The 18,252-nt window shown below is 46.9% G+C and overlaps 1 protein-coding gene across 2 annotated transcripts in view; it reads right to left on the reverse strand.

Annotated features, from left to right (window-relative positions):
- The window catches only part of LOC138581103 (NFATC2-interacting protein-like), a 267,438-nt gene that overhangs the window by 89,458 nt on the left and 159,728 nt on the right, over positions 1-18,252 (reverse strand). For both annotated transcript variants that reach the window (XM_069652180.1, XM_069652178.1), the window contains exons 5-7: positions 11,526-11,606; positions 3,082-3,250; positions 2,433-2,577 (exon numbers count right to left, since the gene is read on the reverse strand). In XM_069652180.1, coding sequence (XP_069508281.1) covers positions 2,433-2,577; positions 3,082-3,250; positions 11,526-11,606 — 395 coding nt within the window. The remainder of the gene's footprint in view (positions 1-2,432; positions 2,578-3,081; positions 3,251-11,525; positions 11,607-18,252) is intronic.

Below are 18,252 nucleotides of genomic sequence, written 5' to 3' on the forward strand. Positions count from 1 at the left end.
CCTTGGTCCGTATGTTGTCCCTCTGCGACCTGTTCTCCAGGTACTCGCACTTCTCCTTCAAGGCCTGTAGCCTCTCATCTGTTCCTTTTGCCCGATTTGTCAATTCAGGTACTTTCCTTTCCAGATTTGCTACGCAGCCCTCTACTTCCTTCACTCGATTCCCTAGCGAGTCAATGTCTCTGCGGTTAGCCGTGATCGCTTGCGAGAGTTCATCCCTTTTACTGGCTCCTTCTGCCATAACCCTCTTGGTTAGCTCACCTTTAATCTTTTCCAGGGCTGCATGCAGATCCTCCTTGGTGAGCGATATCTCCTTGTCGCTGTGCACCGTCTGATTTCCGAAGTGGAGATTTGTCCGTGTATGTACCCTCTGGCGTCCCCTCCTGAGCTCGCACTCCAGGTGTGGTGCTCTTATTTTTCGGTCCCTTCTACATTCTCCTGGTCCACTCCTTTAGCTCCGCTTAGGGTTGCCCTGCTGGCTTCCTCCTCAATGGTTCTCCGTGGTCTCGAGTACTTCTCCAGCAAATGTGGATTGCCACCCCACTTGGCCTTAGTCTCATCGGTCAGCCCTTTGTGCCAGAGGGCCCCCTTCGTGTAGGGTTGCTCTGCTGGTCCTCCTCCTCACTGGTTCTCTGTGGTCTCAGGTACTCCACCACCAGCTGTGGATTGCCACCCAACTTGGCCTTAGTCTCATCTGTCAGCCCGTCATGACCGTGGGCCCTTTCGGTCTCATCCCCGCTGGCACTCCTCTTTGTTGTGTGCTCCAGTTCACAGGGTGTCCCTCAGGTCCTCCTTTGCCAGGATGTGGGTCCCTGCACTCTCAGCTATCTGTGTTGTGCTGCCTCGACTGTAATGCCTCCTTTGTTTTCCCAGGGTCTTGTTCTCCTTGCCTCTGCCGCCTCCTGCTACCACTTGGGCTTTCCCTCGCTATTGATTACCCTTGCAAGGGGGAGCAAGCCAGTTTTCTACCTCGACAAGGCCCCCAGGTCTCCCACCGTCTGCCTTTGTCCCAGTGTCCGAGGCCGCTCCTTACCGGAGCTTTATTGTTCCTGCTGCTCCCTCCAGGTTGCTTCTGCCAAGCAGTCACAGGGCCGCGTGTGCCTTCCCGCTGGGCCTCTGCGCCGCCCAGCTGCATGCTCTCCAAGGGTCTGCAGGTGTCCCATGGTGCCACTTTCACTCTCCCCCGCTCCGGGTGTGCCTCAGTGGCAGCGCTCTCCAGTTCCTCACCTCCTCGATGTGGATTCTGCTACACTGCCAAGCTGCTCACTCTCCCAGGGTCTGCAGGTGTCCTGCGGTGCCTCCCCCACTCCAGGTATCGTTCAGTGGCGGCACTCTCTAGCTCCTCTCCTCCTCACTGTGGGTTTCATTCTGGGTCCGGCCCCAGATCATCCGTGGGCTTCCCCTGGCTTTGTTGGGTTGGTGGTGTTCCTCGCCAAAGTGCACAACGCCTGCTGGGTCCAACTCGCCGGCTCGCTCCAGTCACTGGTGCAGTGAGGTTTGAGGGTTCAACTCCCTCACCTGTGTGGTTTATGCAGCGCTGCCCGCCAACTTTCTTCCGGGCCTCTCACTGCCGATGCGCCTGCTGTGCGTCTTCCGCGGCCCGGGTTTCCCAGGTTCTTTGTTGTTCCCCTTTTGGCTCGATTGTAGCCCCAGGTTTCTTTACAAAGCAGGGTGTCCCACTGGCTATAGGATGCAGGTCATTGCAGGTTATTTCAATGAGAGTACAGAGCTGGGACGGAGCTCGCTTCTCACACGTCCGCTCATCCCGCCATCTTGGCAACACCGATATTGCTTTTTTAATGTTACCCATAGTGTTTGAATTGAACTGTTTGTTCAAAAACAGTATGCTGGTCCATAAAGCTTGCAAACCTGCATGAAGTGCACATGCAGCATTCCCAGGTTGGGGGTGGGTGAAATAAGGGGCAGAATCCTATTTTGCATCTTGTCACGGTTTCTAGAGCTAGAAATAGTTTGTGCAACGATACTGGTTGGGGCAGGGGCCCGATTATTGGCTTAAGATGGTTGATTGGCAAGGCATCATACCCATCTCCCCCAGATGAAGTGTGCTCTGGGGATTAGAACTCATGCCCTCAGGACCCAGGACCGCCATTCACCGGCCTGTGGAGGAACCCAGCCCCCAAGACACTTAACTGTCCCCAAAGCCAGGGAGGGGTATTTGGACAGATACAACGCAGACTGCCCACAACGCAGGCTGCCTACCAACAAGTGGAGCACATACAGGTAACCATATAAGGTTAATAGTACTGGTAAAAGAGTGCCTGTGTGCCTGTACACTAGCACTGAGAGGCTCAGAGTCCATGATCAGTCATGTCCCTTAGGAGGATTAGATCATAACATAGACAGAAGTGCAGTTTAGGACTGTCAACCACACAGCAAATAATCATCCACAACAGCTGCAATTTAAGCCCTCTTACCTATGATATCAGCAATGGTAAGGTTTCGGGAGCAGGGTGTGTCACCGGGATGCAGTTCATCATCATGCAGCATCAAGAGGATCTGACTGGAATGCACTTTCAACGTGGAAGCCATCTGATCCACCACTGTGTGCAGGGTATCAGACTACAGTTATAAAGAGATTTAGGAAAGTAAATGAAAAGAGCACAAAGGAAGAACATTGTCAACAGCAATGGTGTACTGTAAGGCAACAGCAGCAAAGAAAAATGAATTGGCAAGTACAACGAACAGCAACGGGTTGCAGATAGCAGGATGCAGCTAAGGAGGATCAGCATCCTCCAAGCATACAGGAAAAAAGGTCAGAACCACCAAGAGGAACAGCGAGCTGCACCTTTTGTTGGAAAAGACTTCACCACTTACTCAACTGGCTGGACTGTGGCCTTGTTTTGCAGATATTTCAGTGCAGACCAAGGCCACCCACAACAGGAGTCTAACGAACAAAGGGAGGACCCTCGAGTTTAAGCCCAAGCCTATGTGGTAACCTTATCATCCAGATTAGCTCCAGTTCAAGGCATCAGTGGTGCCAATCTATCTCAATTCATCCATTCAAACCCTTAGACTTGGATGCTGCTACCAAGAGTTTAGCAAGTTCATAGTAGCAGGACCTACCATTTTTAGTGAGACGCGGTAGAGTCTGGAGTGCCGTCGCACTTTCACAGTGATATCTTGGGAAGGACAAGTCTCCACAACGATGACGTCATCTTCCTGATCTTCCTGCATAACTTCACTGGTTGGAGACCGCAACAGGTCAAGGTCTTTGAGCGTTGCATTTACTTCACTACATGCCACCCAAAAAAAAACACTTGTTTAAGAGTGCAAAGCATATACATCTGTAAGCTTATGGGTAGAGGTAAACCTGGCAGTTTAAAAACATATGTATAACTAGCATTCTGGGTAACAAGTCCCTTGTTGCAGACCTCATTAGACCTAAACTGAAAGACTTTATGTAACCAAGTTCATGTATGCAAGATATTTACTAGAAAATGTATAGGCTAAACTGCCAACTACGCTGCGCAAGTGCAGGCAATCATTTAAAAATGCAGATAATACTGCAAGGGAGAAAAAGACCTGGGAGGAATAGGGAGCAAAGGGGAAGGCAAATGATTAGTTGGGAGAAAACCTAGAATGCAGCCTTTTCCACAATAGTCAGATCCAAAAGAGACACCTTAGGGTTTGAAATTGGAACTAACAGACGCACCAGCTAGAAAAACTGTTTATTTTGGAGAACACAGCTCGTTGGTTTTGGCTATCAGGAATTCTGTGCGTTTCGGACCCATGAGCGGTTTATAATGCAGTGTCAAATGTATTCTTAGGATGGCATACAAACGAATAAGGCTAAAAACCAAAAGCATCAGCACAACAAAATGAACCGATCAGAAAATTCGAATTTTACATCGCAATTTAACATTGAGAGGAGATGCACATAAAATGTTCACTTAAACGCCTAGGAACGTGGTGGAATCGAAGTTTGCTGAAAAACTATTGCATACACCCATAAATGTATACAACCACAAGCCCACATCACTCCACACCCCTCCTACCCAGCTCAGTTTCTATTGCTACATTTCTTCGTCTTTCACCCAAAAGCCGATTTAAGATTCCTTTCAGTCTCTTGTGAGATAACTTGTTGCATATCTTGACAGTTTTTCCACTCAGTTGCTACCTCTTACTTGGTCATTGTTGTCTGCCACTACATGGCTACTTCCCATGCCTAAAGACCCCAGCTAAACATCACGGATGATCGTCAATGAGCCCGACATGTCAGGGATGCATGAGGTTTCATGCAAAAAGGGTGTGATCGAGCAGATCTGGCTGGATCGAGCCTGATTTGCACACCACCCACTCCATCCACTTCACCCTCCTTTCCTCTCCCATGCCCCTAGTGCATCCCCAAACAAATGAATGCTCAACTCCATAGTCCCCTACTTCAATCAAGTAAACATCTCACTTCAAGCACTCTCCTCCACTTGCTCGCTTCACTGAACTAGTCCTGACCAAATTCAATTCTGCACTGTATTTCCAGTCACTGATCACTATCCCTGCCAGGTCTTAAACCATGGATCTCCATCCAGCTACTGGAGCACAACAATGCATTGCTGCTTACTTTGTTAGCGCAAGGACAGACCTCCCCCCAACCCCCACGTTTCAAATGCCTTAGAGGACTAAGAAAACAGAACACAGCTCTCGACAGCCAAATCCACCTAATAATGTAATCTGGTTTCCTTTCTCCATGTGCCCCCTTGCAAATGATCTGCAACACCCCCAAAGTTATGGCTCCCCTAACATTTGCTCCCTTTACGCTTCTCTCCGACAAGGACTGCCGCCTACTTCTCCACTAAAATCAGTAAAAAACAGGACACCTTATTCAGTCTTTCATCTCCCCCAGTCTTCCATCGTTAACCAAAACCCAATCAAGGTAAAGTGAAGGGCAGTAGTCTCAGGAAAAGTGTGAGCCTGGTCGAGGGCTGCAGTGAGTCCACAGAGAACACCAATAATTTAAGTAAGTATCAAAAATGCATTTATCTGAACACACTAAGCATTACAAAAAAATGTACTCGCAAGTAGTGCAATCAAATTTACCCTTGGAATTAAGATCGTATATTCATAAAATACCAGTTGTCAACAGGGCAGTGCTTAAATGCAGGGAAAACAGTTGGATTAAAGGGAACTGCGATTGTTAATATTCTGTTTTATAAGTCCAGCTTTAGAATTGTGGAGCTGTGTGTCCAAAATGTCACAAGTTCGAACTATGGTTTCTTCAGGAAAGGCATTTTAGAACTGATATAGGGGGCTGTGGTGGTGGTTGAAAAGTTCTTTACTTCAAGTTAGTAAAGTATCTCACTTGATCATTTTCCCAAGTTAAGTCCTAGGGAAGGATCGTTAGCACAGGTTCGAGGACCAAAGGCCAAGACGGAGGGAGTTCAGGGACCAGGGCTCTGCATCCAATGTTTTCCTATGGGATATAGGGTATGGGACAAAAAAAGGTATGCTCACTTACACCCCCGCACCCCAGATTCTTCCAGGTGACAATGCAGGTCTTCGAGAATTCACTGGGGCACCAATGTTATGCTCATGGTTCGGGTGAAGGGAGACTATGGGTTGCAGGTGCAGAGGTCACTTTTCGTGTCAGGAGCTGGTCACGGTTCTCACCAGACAATTCCAGGCAACTTCTTGAAGAACCCCAAATGAAGAAAAGATGCAGACCCTTCACGGAGATGCAGAAGGATGGTTCCAGCGGATGCCACTACGGTCAGATGGCAACAGGAGATTCTTCCAGCAGTGAACAGAGTAGAAACCCCAGCTCAGCTTCCTTGTCGTGAGAAGGCTGAAAACGAGGACAGGCAACATATGGCTTAAGCTGAAGATCAGTGTGTAGGGCATGGGTGCCAGTAAAAAGGAATAAGCCATATGTGGATGTGGAAACTGGGGAGAGGGAGAGCAGGGCTATTCCAGAATTTGTTACTGTAGAAGTAACGAAAGGGGGGAATGTTGGGAAGGGGGCAGCCTCATCCCCCTCCCAGGTGCTTTAAAGTAAGGTGAGATGTATTTGAGGCACTGTAATGAACCTGGGGAAGGGCAGGGATCAGTGGAAGGGGCGCTTTCCCGTCCAGCAGGACCCTATGCCAACATCATCAATTATAGCATAGTCATATGGTGTAGCCCAAGGTGCGGGCAGCATCGCTATTTTGTGTGGATATTAATATTCCTAGATATAAGAGAAGGCTTGGGCGGTAAGCACAGTAAAGGCGGCATTGCATGCACTCGGCCCAAATCCACAAGGCAACAGAAATCTCCAGTCATGCCCGAACTCTCGTGAGGACAGTTTGCACACCCACCAGCCACAATGTTTGTCCATTGTTCTTGAAAGTATTGCAAAGATATGTCTTTCACCCAAGAGGAATGTGCCCTACAAGGCCACGATCAGAGGCTGGGCCCTGGTGGGCATACTATCTCACTTTGGCCAAAGCATGACCTGGCCCATTCCTGAGTGACCATGAGTTATAGCCATATAACTGGCAAAACCCTAAGATCCCTGAATTCCATGTCAGTACGTGCCCTTTGACCATCAATCCCAAAGTAACAAGTCCTGAAATGTTCAAAGAGGATGGACAGGATGGATAGTTGAAGCGACAATCATGTGATTTGCATTTGTAGGTGCTGGGAGGTATAAATTATAGTTCAAAACAAGGGTGGAGACCTTGGAGCCGGATGGCGTGGAGGGAGTGAGTGAAATGTGTGGGTGAAGGTTAGTGCGCCCTGGAACCTCCTTTGAGTCCGTTGTGAAGCCTGCCAAGTGCACGGTATGAGTGATAAACTAGAGTAGGAGTGTCATTAATTAGTTTTCTGACCTTCGACGTGAGAAGATGAGTCCCGCAGTGCCCACCTGATGGAAGACAGACGGACTGGGCTGGGACCAATAAACTACCATCCCATATGGATAAAGGCAGCACCTGTATAGGGTCCACCCAATCAGCCGCACCAGTGTTTACTATATGTATTGTATCACTTAAGACAATGTTTTGCTTTATAATTTTCTGCTTGTCCCTTTCTTTGGCAGAACGTTCTTGGCAGCAGAGTTCTTTGCTGTTGCTCTCATCGGCGCATGAGATTAAACTTGTCATCCTTACAAGATCGACTTGGGCCTTTCTTCCCTAACGGATTGTATTCTCTCTGGTGTGAGCTTTTAGGGGCTTGCTTTCCTGACCCATGGAACAAACTCACTTTCTCATATACCTTGTACTTTACATGCAAACTCAAATGTACCCAGCCAATCAAGAATATCAGTTTTAGCATCATACACACATCAAATCTTTGGGGAGACGAGGCTTCCTGCTCTAGGAGGTGTCAGGCAGAGAAGATTCTGAAACAGAAGTGGAATCAAGGGACAAGTTGTTCATGTCAAGCTCATGCTGTATCTCGTTTTCCCCGAGTTGCAGTTCCTTCATCATTTCTTTGTCTCTCATTTTAGACCGAATCTCCAGTTTTCTAAATTCAAGCTGCATTTTCATTTTCTCCATTTCTAGAATGAGCTCAGCCGACATGTTAGACATAGGTAGGGGTGAGGTCAGAGGATTGGAAGGTGGATTAACATTTACATTTTCATCCACATCATCTCCCTCACTTTCTGTAAGATGAGGGCTAAAGGTTAAACTTTGACCATCATTAATTTCCATATCAATTCTGGGAGTAGGGGTTATAGGCCTACTCACAGTTTGGTAATCCAACAAATTTTGGATTAGCTCAGCTTTCTTTCCTTTAGTACCAAGGCATTTCTATTTACACAATTCTTTGTTTTTCAACAGTAAGAGGTATAAGAGCTTCTGCCTTATAGTTTTCCATAGTAGACATAGTTTAGTACATTACAGTATACTAGCCTTGAGGATGGATTATTTGAATACAATACAACCAGAAGTCAATGTAATCCAACCTACACAAATCCCACCAGTGGTAATACCAGTGTTAGGGGAGTTTTCTTAAAGTCCACTTTGGGGTAACAAACTATCCCAATGGTTTGTACATCCCCCCCAACTCTTTGTATCAGTCTGTACTACTCATGGAACCTTGTTAGAGTGGCAAAGCAGTCCTGCTTATCATAAGAAGAGGTTGTGAGCTGTAGGATCAGTACACTGAACCTAGCTAACAATGCAATTCAAAGAAAAACTTGCACATACATTTATAATAAAATGTAGATTTATTATATTTACATAGGATATGCCTTTAAATCCTTAGTACATTAAACCAAAACACATTAGATTGCTTGTAGATACTTTTCAATGGGCACTGCTTAGTTGGTAGTTGCTCACAATTACAATTGTTACAGCTTTTGACACTAATCACAGTTCTAACGTGTTATCTATAATAACGCGCACTCGCGCACACACAAAGATGTACAGTAATTGTATTTAGTTAGCAAAACCACATAAGATAAAGTCTTTCTGGAAAGAAAACAGTTGGTTAGGCAAATACTAGCAGAGCATAAGGTTCTAGAGGCAATGTCTTTGCACACCAAGGCTTTTATCGTCCAAAACGCAACCCTAGCTAAAAGGCAGTTCAGAGAGGCTCAAAGTCGTGTAAAACAGCAAAACAACAAAAACTCCTGTGGATATTTTCTAGTCTTAAAGATGCAAGAGGATCAAGCCAACGTTGGAGACTCTGTTAAAGGACTCACTAAAGGGACACAAGCAGCAGCTTGGGTCAGAGGTAAGGGGGCACCCTGGACACCTCTAAATGCACTCCAACTGAGCGACTTTTCAGATTAAGGTAAGCAATACCTTTTACCCCACAGTACCTTAGGTTTGAAGAAATGTGTTTGTGGTTGGATTCTCAATGTGGCAACACTGGACCCAACCTCTGGATTCCTTGGTCTGGTGACGAAAGGCAGGACAATGGACGGGATCTCTCAGCAGCAGTCTCAAGAAAGGACCTCTGGCACAGATTTCATTAGCTTCTCTGGTCAGTCTGTGTTTTTGGTGCCTTTTCTGCAGCACCAACAAGGGACACGATTTGCCTGGTCGATCTTCGATTCCTGGGGAGACCTGCAATCTGGTGAGGGCACTTGGATGAGTTGGATTGTGTCTCTGGAGGGTCCTCTGGAGCTCAGAAAAAACTTGGACGGATTCAGCCTTGGCAAGACGATGCACTAGGATTGGGTCAGAGGTTTCCTGGTATTCGTAATCTGCTGCTCTGGAAAGTCACAGGTCCGCAGGAGTTGGCTCAGATTGTAGTAAATCTCAGAACTCATTGGTCCCACCAGTCAAAGGGAAGGAGTCATCTTCTGAGTTCCTCTGTTGCATAGAAAATGGGGTCAGGAGAGCATTGGTCGCTTCACAGTGTTTGCAACGGGTCTGCAGGTGCTACGTCGTTTTCTTCGTTTACTTCAGTTTACAGTGGTCGACCTGAAGGGACCTCACCTTTTATTCAGTTTCAGAACACACAGCTTTGCAATCTCAGCAGTTTACAGAATGGGGGCGTATACCTGTCCAATCAGGACAGCCAGACTCCCCCCTACCCCCCAAGTAGGAGCTGTTTCCATTCAGGCACTCAGGCAGACAAAGGGCAGGGGAGTGAAGAACTCCTCCTCCACTTCATGCCTGCCCAGACACACTGGAGCCTAGGCGGGCACTCCCAAGGGTTCCCGCCAAAGGCAAAACACACACACAGGCCTCCCACTCCCAGAAGGGTACAAGAAGGACTGACAAAGAACACCCATACTAGAAATGGCAAAAAAAAGAAAAGCCCCCAAGTTAGTACGCAGGTGCCCCTATTGTGCACAACCGGGACTCTGAATACAGTGTTTGGTAAAAAATAGCACAATAGTTGGTAGAACACGTCCACTGCCACCAGCCATAACTAGAAGGTTGTCTATGTGACTAAGAAGTCACAGGAGCAGCGGGAAGGTGGATAATGAGTATCCCCTTAGCACTCCTCAGTGTATAAAGTTTAAGGAGTGATACAAAGCATCTCTCTAACCTTAAGAACTGAAGAAATTAAGGAAAAGGTAAGAATCTCAAACGAGAACCCAAAGGGCTCCACGGAACACTGCCCATAAGGAGCTGTGTGCTGCATAAGTAAAACACAGATGCCTTAAAAGAGATGGAGGAAAGTATACACCATAGAAAAAGTAAAATACAGTACCAAGTTCCAAAAGGTAGAGCCCATTAGAATGAATGAGTGGAAAAAGGCTCCACTCAGTAAGGATATGAAGAAAAAGGTCCAGATGTCCAGCAAAAAGTGATGGGGGTCTCACTAGGAAAGGGGATGAAACACACACATGATACATCTCCCTAACAGTTCGAAATGCCCCCAATTTAAACAGCTTTGCTTCACAATACCATCAGCACTTGACCAATAACTTGCTCTTTTCACAAAATCCTAACTTCAGATTTAGAGAGCCAAGACTGAATTTCCCAAGTGACATTTGCAGAAGTGACAAACTGAAACCATCCTGAATTTAATTTGTATTGATATTAAGAATAATAGATTTTACATGGATACTGTGCGTGCGCTCCCTTATTGCAGGTTAAGGTATAGACCCCATGTCTTTTCTTCAACCAGATACATCGAGTATAGCCTTAATTGATTTGCCATGTTTGCCCCCGAGTCAGGCAATAGGGGAGGAAGGATAGCTCCGGGCATCGCATGTGTCTTGGATGCAAGACACAACCCTGCGCTTAGAAACCACTCGCTGGTATTAAGCTCATTAAAAATGAACAATAAACAAAACAATAAAACAATACAGAGGCCATGCAACTGACGTGTACATTTATATTTCTGAATCCCAACTATGGGATCTAACACAACTCAAGTAGAGAGCTTTAATTTCTAAAGCAGGCAGCAAGGTTTGACTCCTTGACAGGTGCTTTCCATGCTTGTGTTTTCTTAAGTAGGAAGATCATACAATATGCTAGTGTAATCTACAGGCATGAAATGCAAAAGGACATTGAAATATTAAATACATTAGCTTTGGTAAGTAGCCTTAAAAATAGGTCAGTATCTAACTTAGTGGTCCACTTCTATTATTTACATGGTACAATATGGTACTGTACATCAATGTAACAATTATTAGTAAACTGTTTAGAAAGTAAAAAAAACACTTAGCTGGCATGTGTGAATGGACAGATGTTCTAGTGATGGCAATTATTAAATTAGGCTTACGTTGGTTTTGACACATGATCGGTTATGTTGCAGCCTACCCAAAGCATTGATATTTCTTGTATGGATAATTTAGTACTAATCTCATAATAGCCTGGCACTGTATGCTCCTCCGTTGACAATCACATATCCACCCACACAACCTCCTGTCCCTCATAGGCTACAGTACATTTTAGACCCAGTATGATATGAGAAGTCATTGATAACGCGCCAGTACACAAGTGTTTCTAGGCGCGACAAGACAATGAGGGGGGTAGGTCAGCAGGAAGACAAAACAACAATCTTGCTGGGCCTTGTGTCAATCAGATTGCACAAGTGCGGGGAGGGGGGGAGGGAGTAGAAGTGCGAGGGGGTTGGGGAGGGACTCCCCACAAGACAGTTAACATATCTGGTTAAGTTACCTTATTTTCTTGTATGCTCGTCCTCGTCTTCTCTTTGGGGTGGGGGGTGCAGGTGGGGGAGATGGGGATTTGTCTCGTTTGCTGCAAAACAACATTTTATATTCGATTAGTAAAAAGCTGAACATCGGGTATTGTCAATCCCCTCAGTCCCTAGCCTAAATAGCCAGAAACACTGCATTGTATTGTTTAACCAATCTGAAACCTCAACATCCTACTTCTAAAACCCCCTCCTCCCCCACCCACTTACCAAAACCAATCCACCCATCTCGCAAAGTAATCATGACCCACAGCCTTCCCACCTAGATCCCACACCAAAGAAGGAACCCATTATTCTGCAATTTAAAACACACAAGAGTGCATTTGAATCAATAGGACACCAAATACATATGTTACACCCCCCCCCAAAACCAATCCAAGCCATCACGGAAAGTAATCATGCCTCACAGCCTCCCAGAACAGCCAGCCCACTGCCAAAGCCATTTATTTTGTTAGACCTGCACAAGCCCAACTCTGTTTTTATGGACCCAGCCCCCACATTATTGTGTGGCACACCCAACTTTAGGAGTTTACTCACTTCAGCGTTAAGATCACTATAACAGGCCCTCTGCGAAAACCTTCTGCGATTTAGCTGCTTACACCAAATACAATCTCAAGGCTTCCCTGCAGCACCTCAGCCTGGCTCTACCATTCTATGGGCCGTTGGCCCCGGGTGGGCATTTGGTTGTATATGTAATACAGACTGAAGACCTGCGGTAGAACCACCTGTGGCAGAGAACAATTGTCTTCTGCACTGATGACCAAGGCATAGTCTGGCAATTTATGTAGCACTTCATGCGGATTACTACAGCTTCCACGCATTCTAATAATCAGTGTCACTATTACTCACTTATGATACTCCTTTGACCCGTGGGGGGTGCAACATGAAGGGTTTAGTAGACGCAACCAGGGAATTGAAACCTTTTCCCCATGACACAGTCCTGCTCCCAAGGGGAGTGCAGCGCTTAAGCATTCCTCCAGACTGCAGGCAGTTTTTATATATGGTGCTAAATGGAAACATGTATCTTTGCCGCAGCCACGTTAACACAGGGAAGAATATGCTAAGCTGAACGGAATTGTACATTAATAGAATTCTGCACGCCGGTCAGGGTACTTGCATGCATTTCTTGCCTGAAGATTATAAATACTGTGCTGAAAATCCTACAACAGAATTGCTTTAGGGTGAAAGTATGCAGAAGGGCTGGGAGTCTATTAATGGGATATGGGGTAGAATTGCATTTTAGAAAGAATGTGTCGAGCAAATCAACAAAGCTGCTAACATGTAAAAGTGCACCTGTGCGAAGATGTCATAGCAAGGGAAGGTGTGGACAAAATTGGGCACTTCACTGCCACCACCCGTTCATGGGCCTCATACTTGTGCATGCTTACTGGAGTGCAAGCACCCTGCAAAACTGGCAGTACAGGAATTCATGCCTATAGCTCAGGATTTATTTTGTGACTCCAGAGGGGAGACCTTTTAATCCCACCCGCCTCCATCATAACCTTAGTTTTAGGACTACTAGACTCCTTCTTACAAGGATCCAGGGTGTGTGGGGGGTGTAGGGGGCAGCGCGGTTGACGGAGGGGACTTGGGGAGGAGACCTTGGGGGGGGTGGAGGGGGCAGCGCGGGTGACGGAGGGGACTTGGGGAGGAGACCTTTCTGTGGCTCCTGCAGTCCTATGGTAGCAACCGCCAACATACGTTGTTTTAGGTTCCCTGCTGACTCCCTCGATTACCCAGCACAGTTTTGTGACTGGTGCATTTTGTTAACTAGACAGAGCACAGGCCATCCTCAATGGAGTGTTGTGGGGACACTTTGTATCCCCTTACCTACTCTCTAAGTATGTCAGAAAGATCTGTTATGTCCTCTTCCTCCTGGGAAGAGTCTGTTCCCCTTTCCTCACCTTCCACCTCACCTCTGAGTTTCCGGCATTGTGTCAGCTTCGGGTTGTCCTTGGTTCGAGTCTTCTCCTTTTTTTTGTGAAGATAGGGGCGACCGTGGAAGGACGCCACAGTGACACCCAATGGGTGAGCTGTCAATATCCTCCGCGGCCGGCGGACAGTGGGGGAAAAGCCTGTGGCACAAAAAACCCCAGAAATAGTTCTTCTCTGCTGAAACGTGGTCTACTTCTGTAGAATTCGGTAAACTCCAGGGGCAGCAGCAATGGAGGAGTGGCTGGTAACAACACAGTCCAGAAAAAGGACAATAAGTGCTCAATGTAGAATAGTAGTACCAGGGTCGGCTGGGACTCGGGCACCAAGAAGAAGCAGGCAGTACCAGGACAGGCAGGGTCGAGTCCCAAACGAACAAAATTAGACAAAGGATGAGGCAGGGCAAATCCACTGGACGGGCCGAGGTCGGTACACAGGTAGACAAGGGCAGCAAAACGAGACAGAGTAGAAAGAGGAAAGGCACGAGAGCAGAAGGGAAACAAAACTAGACGGGATGGAAGGAAGGAAGTCAAGCCGGGAACGGTACAGCAAAGGGAGGAGGAGCGAAGGCAAGCTGCAGCGAGGGCAGGCAGCGGAAAACGGGAAGGAAAAGAATAAGAAATCTGGGAAATGGAAAAAAACTGCCAAAGGCTGGAGGAAGGCATCACGAAGAGTACGGGCAGCGCAGATGAACAGGGCTACTGGACGTTGCAACGCGTCCGACACCGGAAGTGGGTTGACCAGCGTCGGAACGCGTACACAAAAAGGGTAGACCCGTAATCTGCGCTTTGCCGTACGTGATGGAACCAGCAATGGAGGGCGCAGCTTCCATCTAGTCCAAAGCCGCCAGGTTCCCCGAGGTGTGACAGTATGCCCCCTCCTAAGGTCCACCCCTCCTGGTTTTCCCGGGTGTTTTCGGTGGAACCTACACAATAGTAGGGGAGCATTCAAATGGGACCTAGGTTCCCAGGTATTTTCAGACCAGGGGTATCCTTTCCAGTGGACTAGGTACTCCAAGCGCCCTCTGCGATATCGGGAATCACATATTTGAGCTACCTCATAGATGTCTTTAGAGGGATCTATAGGGACTGAAGTGTTACCCGTTCCCTGGGTCCATCTATCTGCTACAAAGGTCTTCAATTGAGAGGTGTGAAACACCGGATGCACTCGAAGTAAGCGTGTAGGTAGCTGTAGACGAAAGGCTACTGGGTTGATGACTTGTGTAATCTTGTATGGTCCTATGTACTTAGGAGACAGCTTGGATGAACGTACCCATTGTGGTAGGAATTTTGTGGACATGAGTACTTTCGAACCAACACCCCAATCAGGAACCGTTCTTCGGTGTTTATATGCTTGGGATTTGTTCCTTTCTTGGGCCTCTAACAGTCCCAGCCTGGCCTTGTTATGAGCCTCCTGGATTATCGCCAATGAAGCATCCACAGAAGGTACGGAGGACTCAATGTTGGTCAAGGGAAGAAGGGTGCGGGGATGATAACCGTATGTACAATAAAAGGGGCTTGTACCTAGGGCAGAGTGGCAAGAGTTGTTGTAAGAAAATTCTGCCGTAGGGAGTAACTGGATCCAATCGTCTTGTTGTTGGTTTACAAAACACTGGAGATATCGCTCGAAGGTGCCATTTAGACGCTCTGTTTGTCCATTAGATTGAGGATGGAACCCAGAGGTCAGAGCTCTTTCTATGCCCAACCTTTTACAGAATGCAGACCAGAAATGGGAGGTGTACTGGCTGCCACGGTCTGAGATTATCTTGGGCGGTAGACCGTGTAGCTTGAATATATCTCTCAAGAAGATCTCCGCCATTTGGGAGGCTGAAGGTACTCCGGGTAAAGGTGAAAAATGTGCCAACTTGGTGAAAGAATCTACTACCACCATTATGCAGGTACAACCTTGTGACTCTGGCAGTTCCACGATAAAATCGGTCGATACTGTGGTCCATGGGCCAGTAGGAATGGCACAGGGTTCCAACAGTCCCAGAGGTCTTTGAGTGGAGGATTTACTACGAAGACAGGTAGCACAGGACTGAACGTATCGTCTGGTCTCTTCCCTCATGTTGGGCCGATAAAAGTATCGTAGTAGATATTCTTGTGTGCAACGAATGCCACGATGGCCAGCAATCTTGGAATCATGACACCAGGATAGTGCGGTCTTCCTTAATGATGGAGTAGGCAGATACAACTTGTCGTTCACCAGATACAGACCGTCTTTGATGACATAATCTGCCTTATTGTCATGCTTTTCAACTTCAAATCTTCCTGCTGAACTTTTCTTGACTTGTTGCAGAAAAGTAGATATAACCCCTAATCTCCGAGACATTGGAAACATCAATTCTGTAGTGGGTTCAGGTTCAGACAAATAGTCGCTGAGTTGGGACAGAGCATCTGCTACTAAGTTCTGTTCGTCCGGGATGTATCTAATACTAGAGTCGAACTGGGCGAGAAAATGAGCCCACCTTGCCTGTCTAGTGTTGTAACACTCAAATTGATGTAACACCTGCAAATTTTTATGATCAGTCCGGATAGTAAAAGGGTGTTCACCACCTTGGAGAAGGTGACGCCATTCTGTACAAGCTAATTTCATGGCTAGTAACTCCCGCTCTATCACTGAGTAATTTCGTTGGCTGGTGTTCAAAGTCTTGGAATAATAAGACACAGGGTGTTGTTTACCATGATGCTCTTGCAGTAAGACAGCTCCTACCGCGTCTGCTTCCACTATAAAAGGACGATGCTGGCCTGGCTGTCTTAAAATGGGAGCCGAACAGAAAGTTCATTTAAGTTGTTGAAAACTCTCTTCTGCCTAGGGAGACCATTGGAATGGGGAGGAAGACTTCTTGAGAAGAGAGGTCATTGGAAGTACCTGTTGAGAGAAGTTAGGGATACATTTCCGGTAGAAATTCGATAAGCCTAGAAATCTCTGAATGTCCTTAACAGATTTACGAGACAGCCATTCTAGTATGGAATGGACCTTTTCTGGGTCCATGGCTATGCCCTCTGAAGAAAGAATGTAGCCTAAATAGGAAATGGATGTAGCCGAAAATACACACTTCTCCAGTTTGACCGAGAGATGATTGTCTTTTAGTCTGTGAAAAACTTCCTTGACATGAGTGTTATGCTCTTCTTGGGTGTGTGAGAAGACTAGAATATCGTCAAGATAGATGATGATAGAGTGTCCTAGGAGATCAGAAAAGAGTCTGTCCATGAAGCGTTGTAATATGGACGGTGCATTGACTAGGCCAAAAGGCATCACTTAATACTCGTAAAGTCCAAAGGGAGTCCTGAACACTGTCTTCCACTCATCCCCAGATTGTATACGAAGCAGGTGGTAAGCGTTACGTATATCCAGTTTAGTAAATACTGTGGCCGAATGAACGGCGTGAATGATTTCGGATATCAGTGGCATGGGATATCTGTCTTTTATGGTTACCTTGTTTAGTCCTCTGTAATCTATGCAAGGGCGTAACTCCTGAGTGTCTTTCTTTGGAATGAAGAATAAAGAGGCCCCAGCAGGAGATTTGGGAGGTCTAATTAATTCATTGGCAAGATTCTTGTCTAGATAATCCCTCAAATACTGTCTTTCTCGTAGAGTCAAAGGATACATCCGTCAAAAGGGAACCAAGGCACCGGGATGTAGATCGATACTACAATCTTCGGGTCTGTGTGGAGGAAGTTCTAGAGGGATCTTCTCCGTCACTACTTCTGTGTATTCGTTAAGATAGGATGGTAAACAATGTATGGTCCTGGATTCAACTCTGCAGGAGGTTCGCACCGCTGCAAAGGTCGGTTTAGGCAAACAGTTTGTTTTGCAGAAGGTGGAGTGGAAGCTTAATAGATTTCTGGACCAGTCAATGGTGGGGTTATGCCTGCAAAGCCAACCGATGCCCAGAATCAGAGGGAAGTGAGCCGCCCTGATGATATCAAAAGAAAGACGTTCTGAATGTTGCATGATACACAAGGTGAGTTCTTCCGTAGAATGTGTGATAAGGCCAGAGCTCAATGGCTTGCAGTCTACGCCCTCCACCTTCTGATCCTCTGTATTGGCTACACGAGTCAGTCCTTGGCATTCTGCCCACTGGGTATCAATAACGTTTCCTGTGGCCCCACAATCCAGGAGAGTCTGAGTCTGGATCGAGGTCTTGCCAACCACGATGGTAACTGCCACCACCATGAGAGGGGCATCTTCCGAACCTTCCAAGGATGTGATTGAGAGGGTAACATAGGGACTGGAATTACTCCCTCGGTTGTGAGTCCCCAAACTTACCGAGGGTGCCCGTTTCCCGAGCGCCTAGGAGGTACATCTGGACAGTCTCGAAGTAAGTGGGTGGAAGATCCACAGTACATACACAAGCTTCCTTCCCGCCTCCTCCTGCGTTCTTCCGCCGTGAGGGGGGCGCGGGTGGTACCAATTTGCATGGGTTCTTCTCGAGCGGAACGTGTGGAGGGAGGTGGAGCAAGAGGAAGAGGATCTGGAGGTACAGGAATACCACTCTGTCTTTCGACGCTCAGCTCGGCGTTCGGTTAGCCGGAAGTCGATTCGAAGTGTGGTCATGATCAGGTCGGCGAAAGTGAGAGGTCGTTCTATACGTGCAAGTTTATCCTTCAAATCCTCTCGTAGTCCCCTCCGAAATATGGCATACTGAGCCTGTTCTTGCCAACCTGCCTCAGCCGCAATCTGTTTGAATAATGTGATATAGGACATTAAGTCCGAGTTCCCTTGTTTGATGTCCAACAGATCCTCGGAGGCCAA

The sequence above is a fragment of the Ambystoma mexicanum genome, chromosome 3p (genome assembly GCF_040938575.1).
Source record: "Ambystoma mexicanum isolate Mex_15411 chromosome 3p, UKY_AmexF1_1, whole genome shotgun sequence".
Lineage (NCBI taxonomy): Eukaryota > Metazoa > Chordata > Amphibia > Caudata > Ambystomatidae > Ambystoma > Ambystoma mexicanum.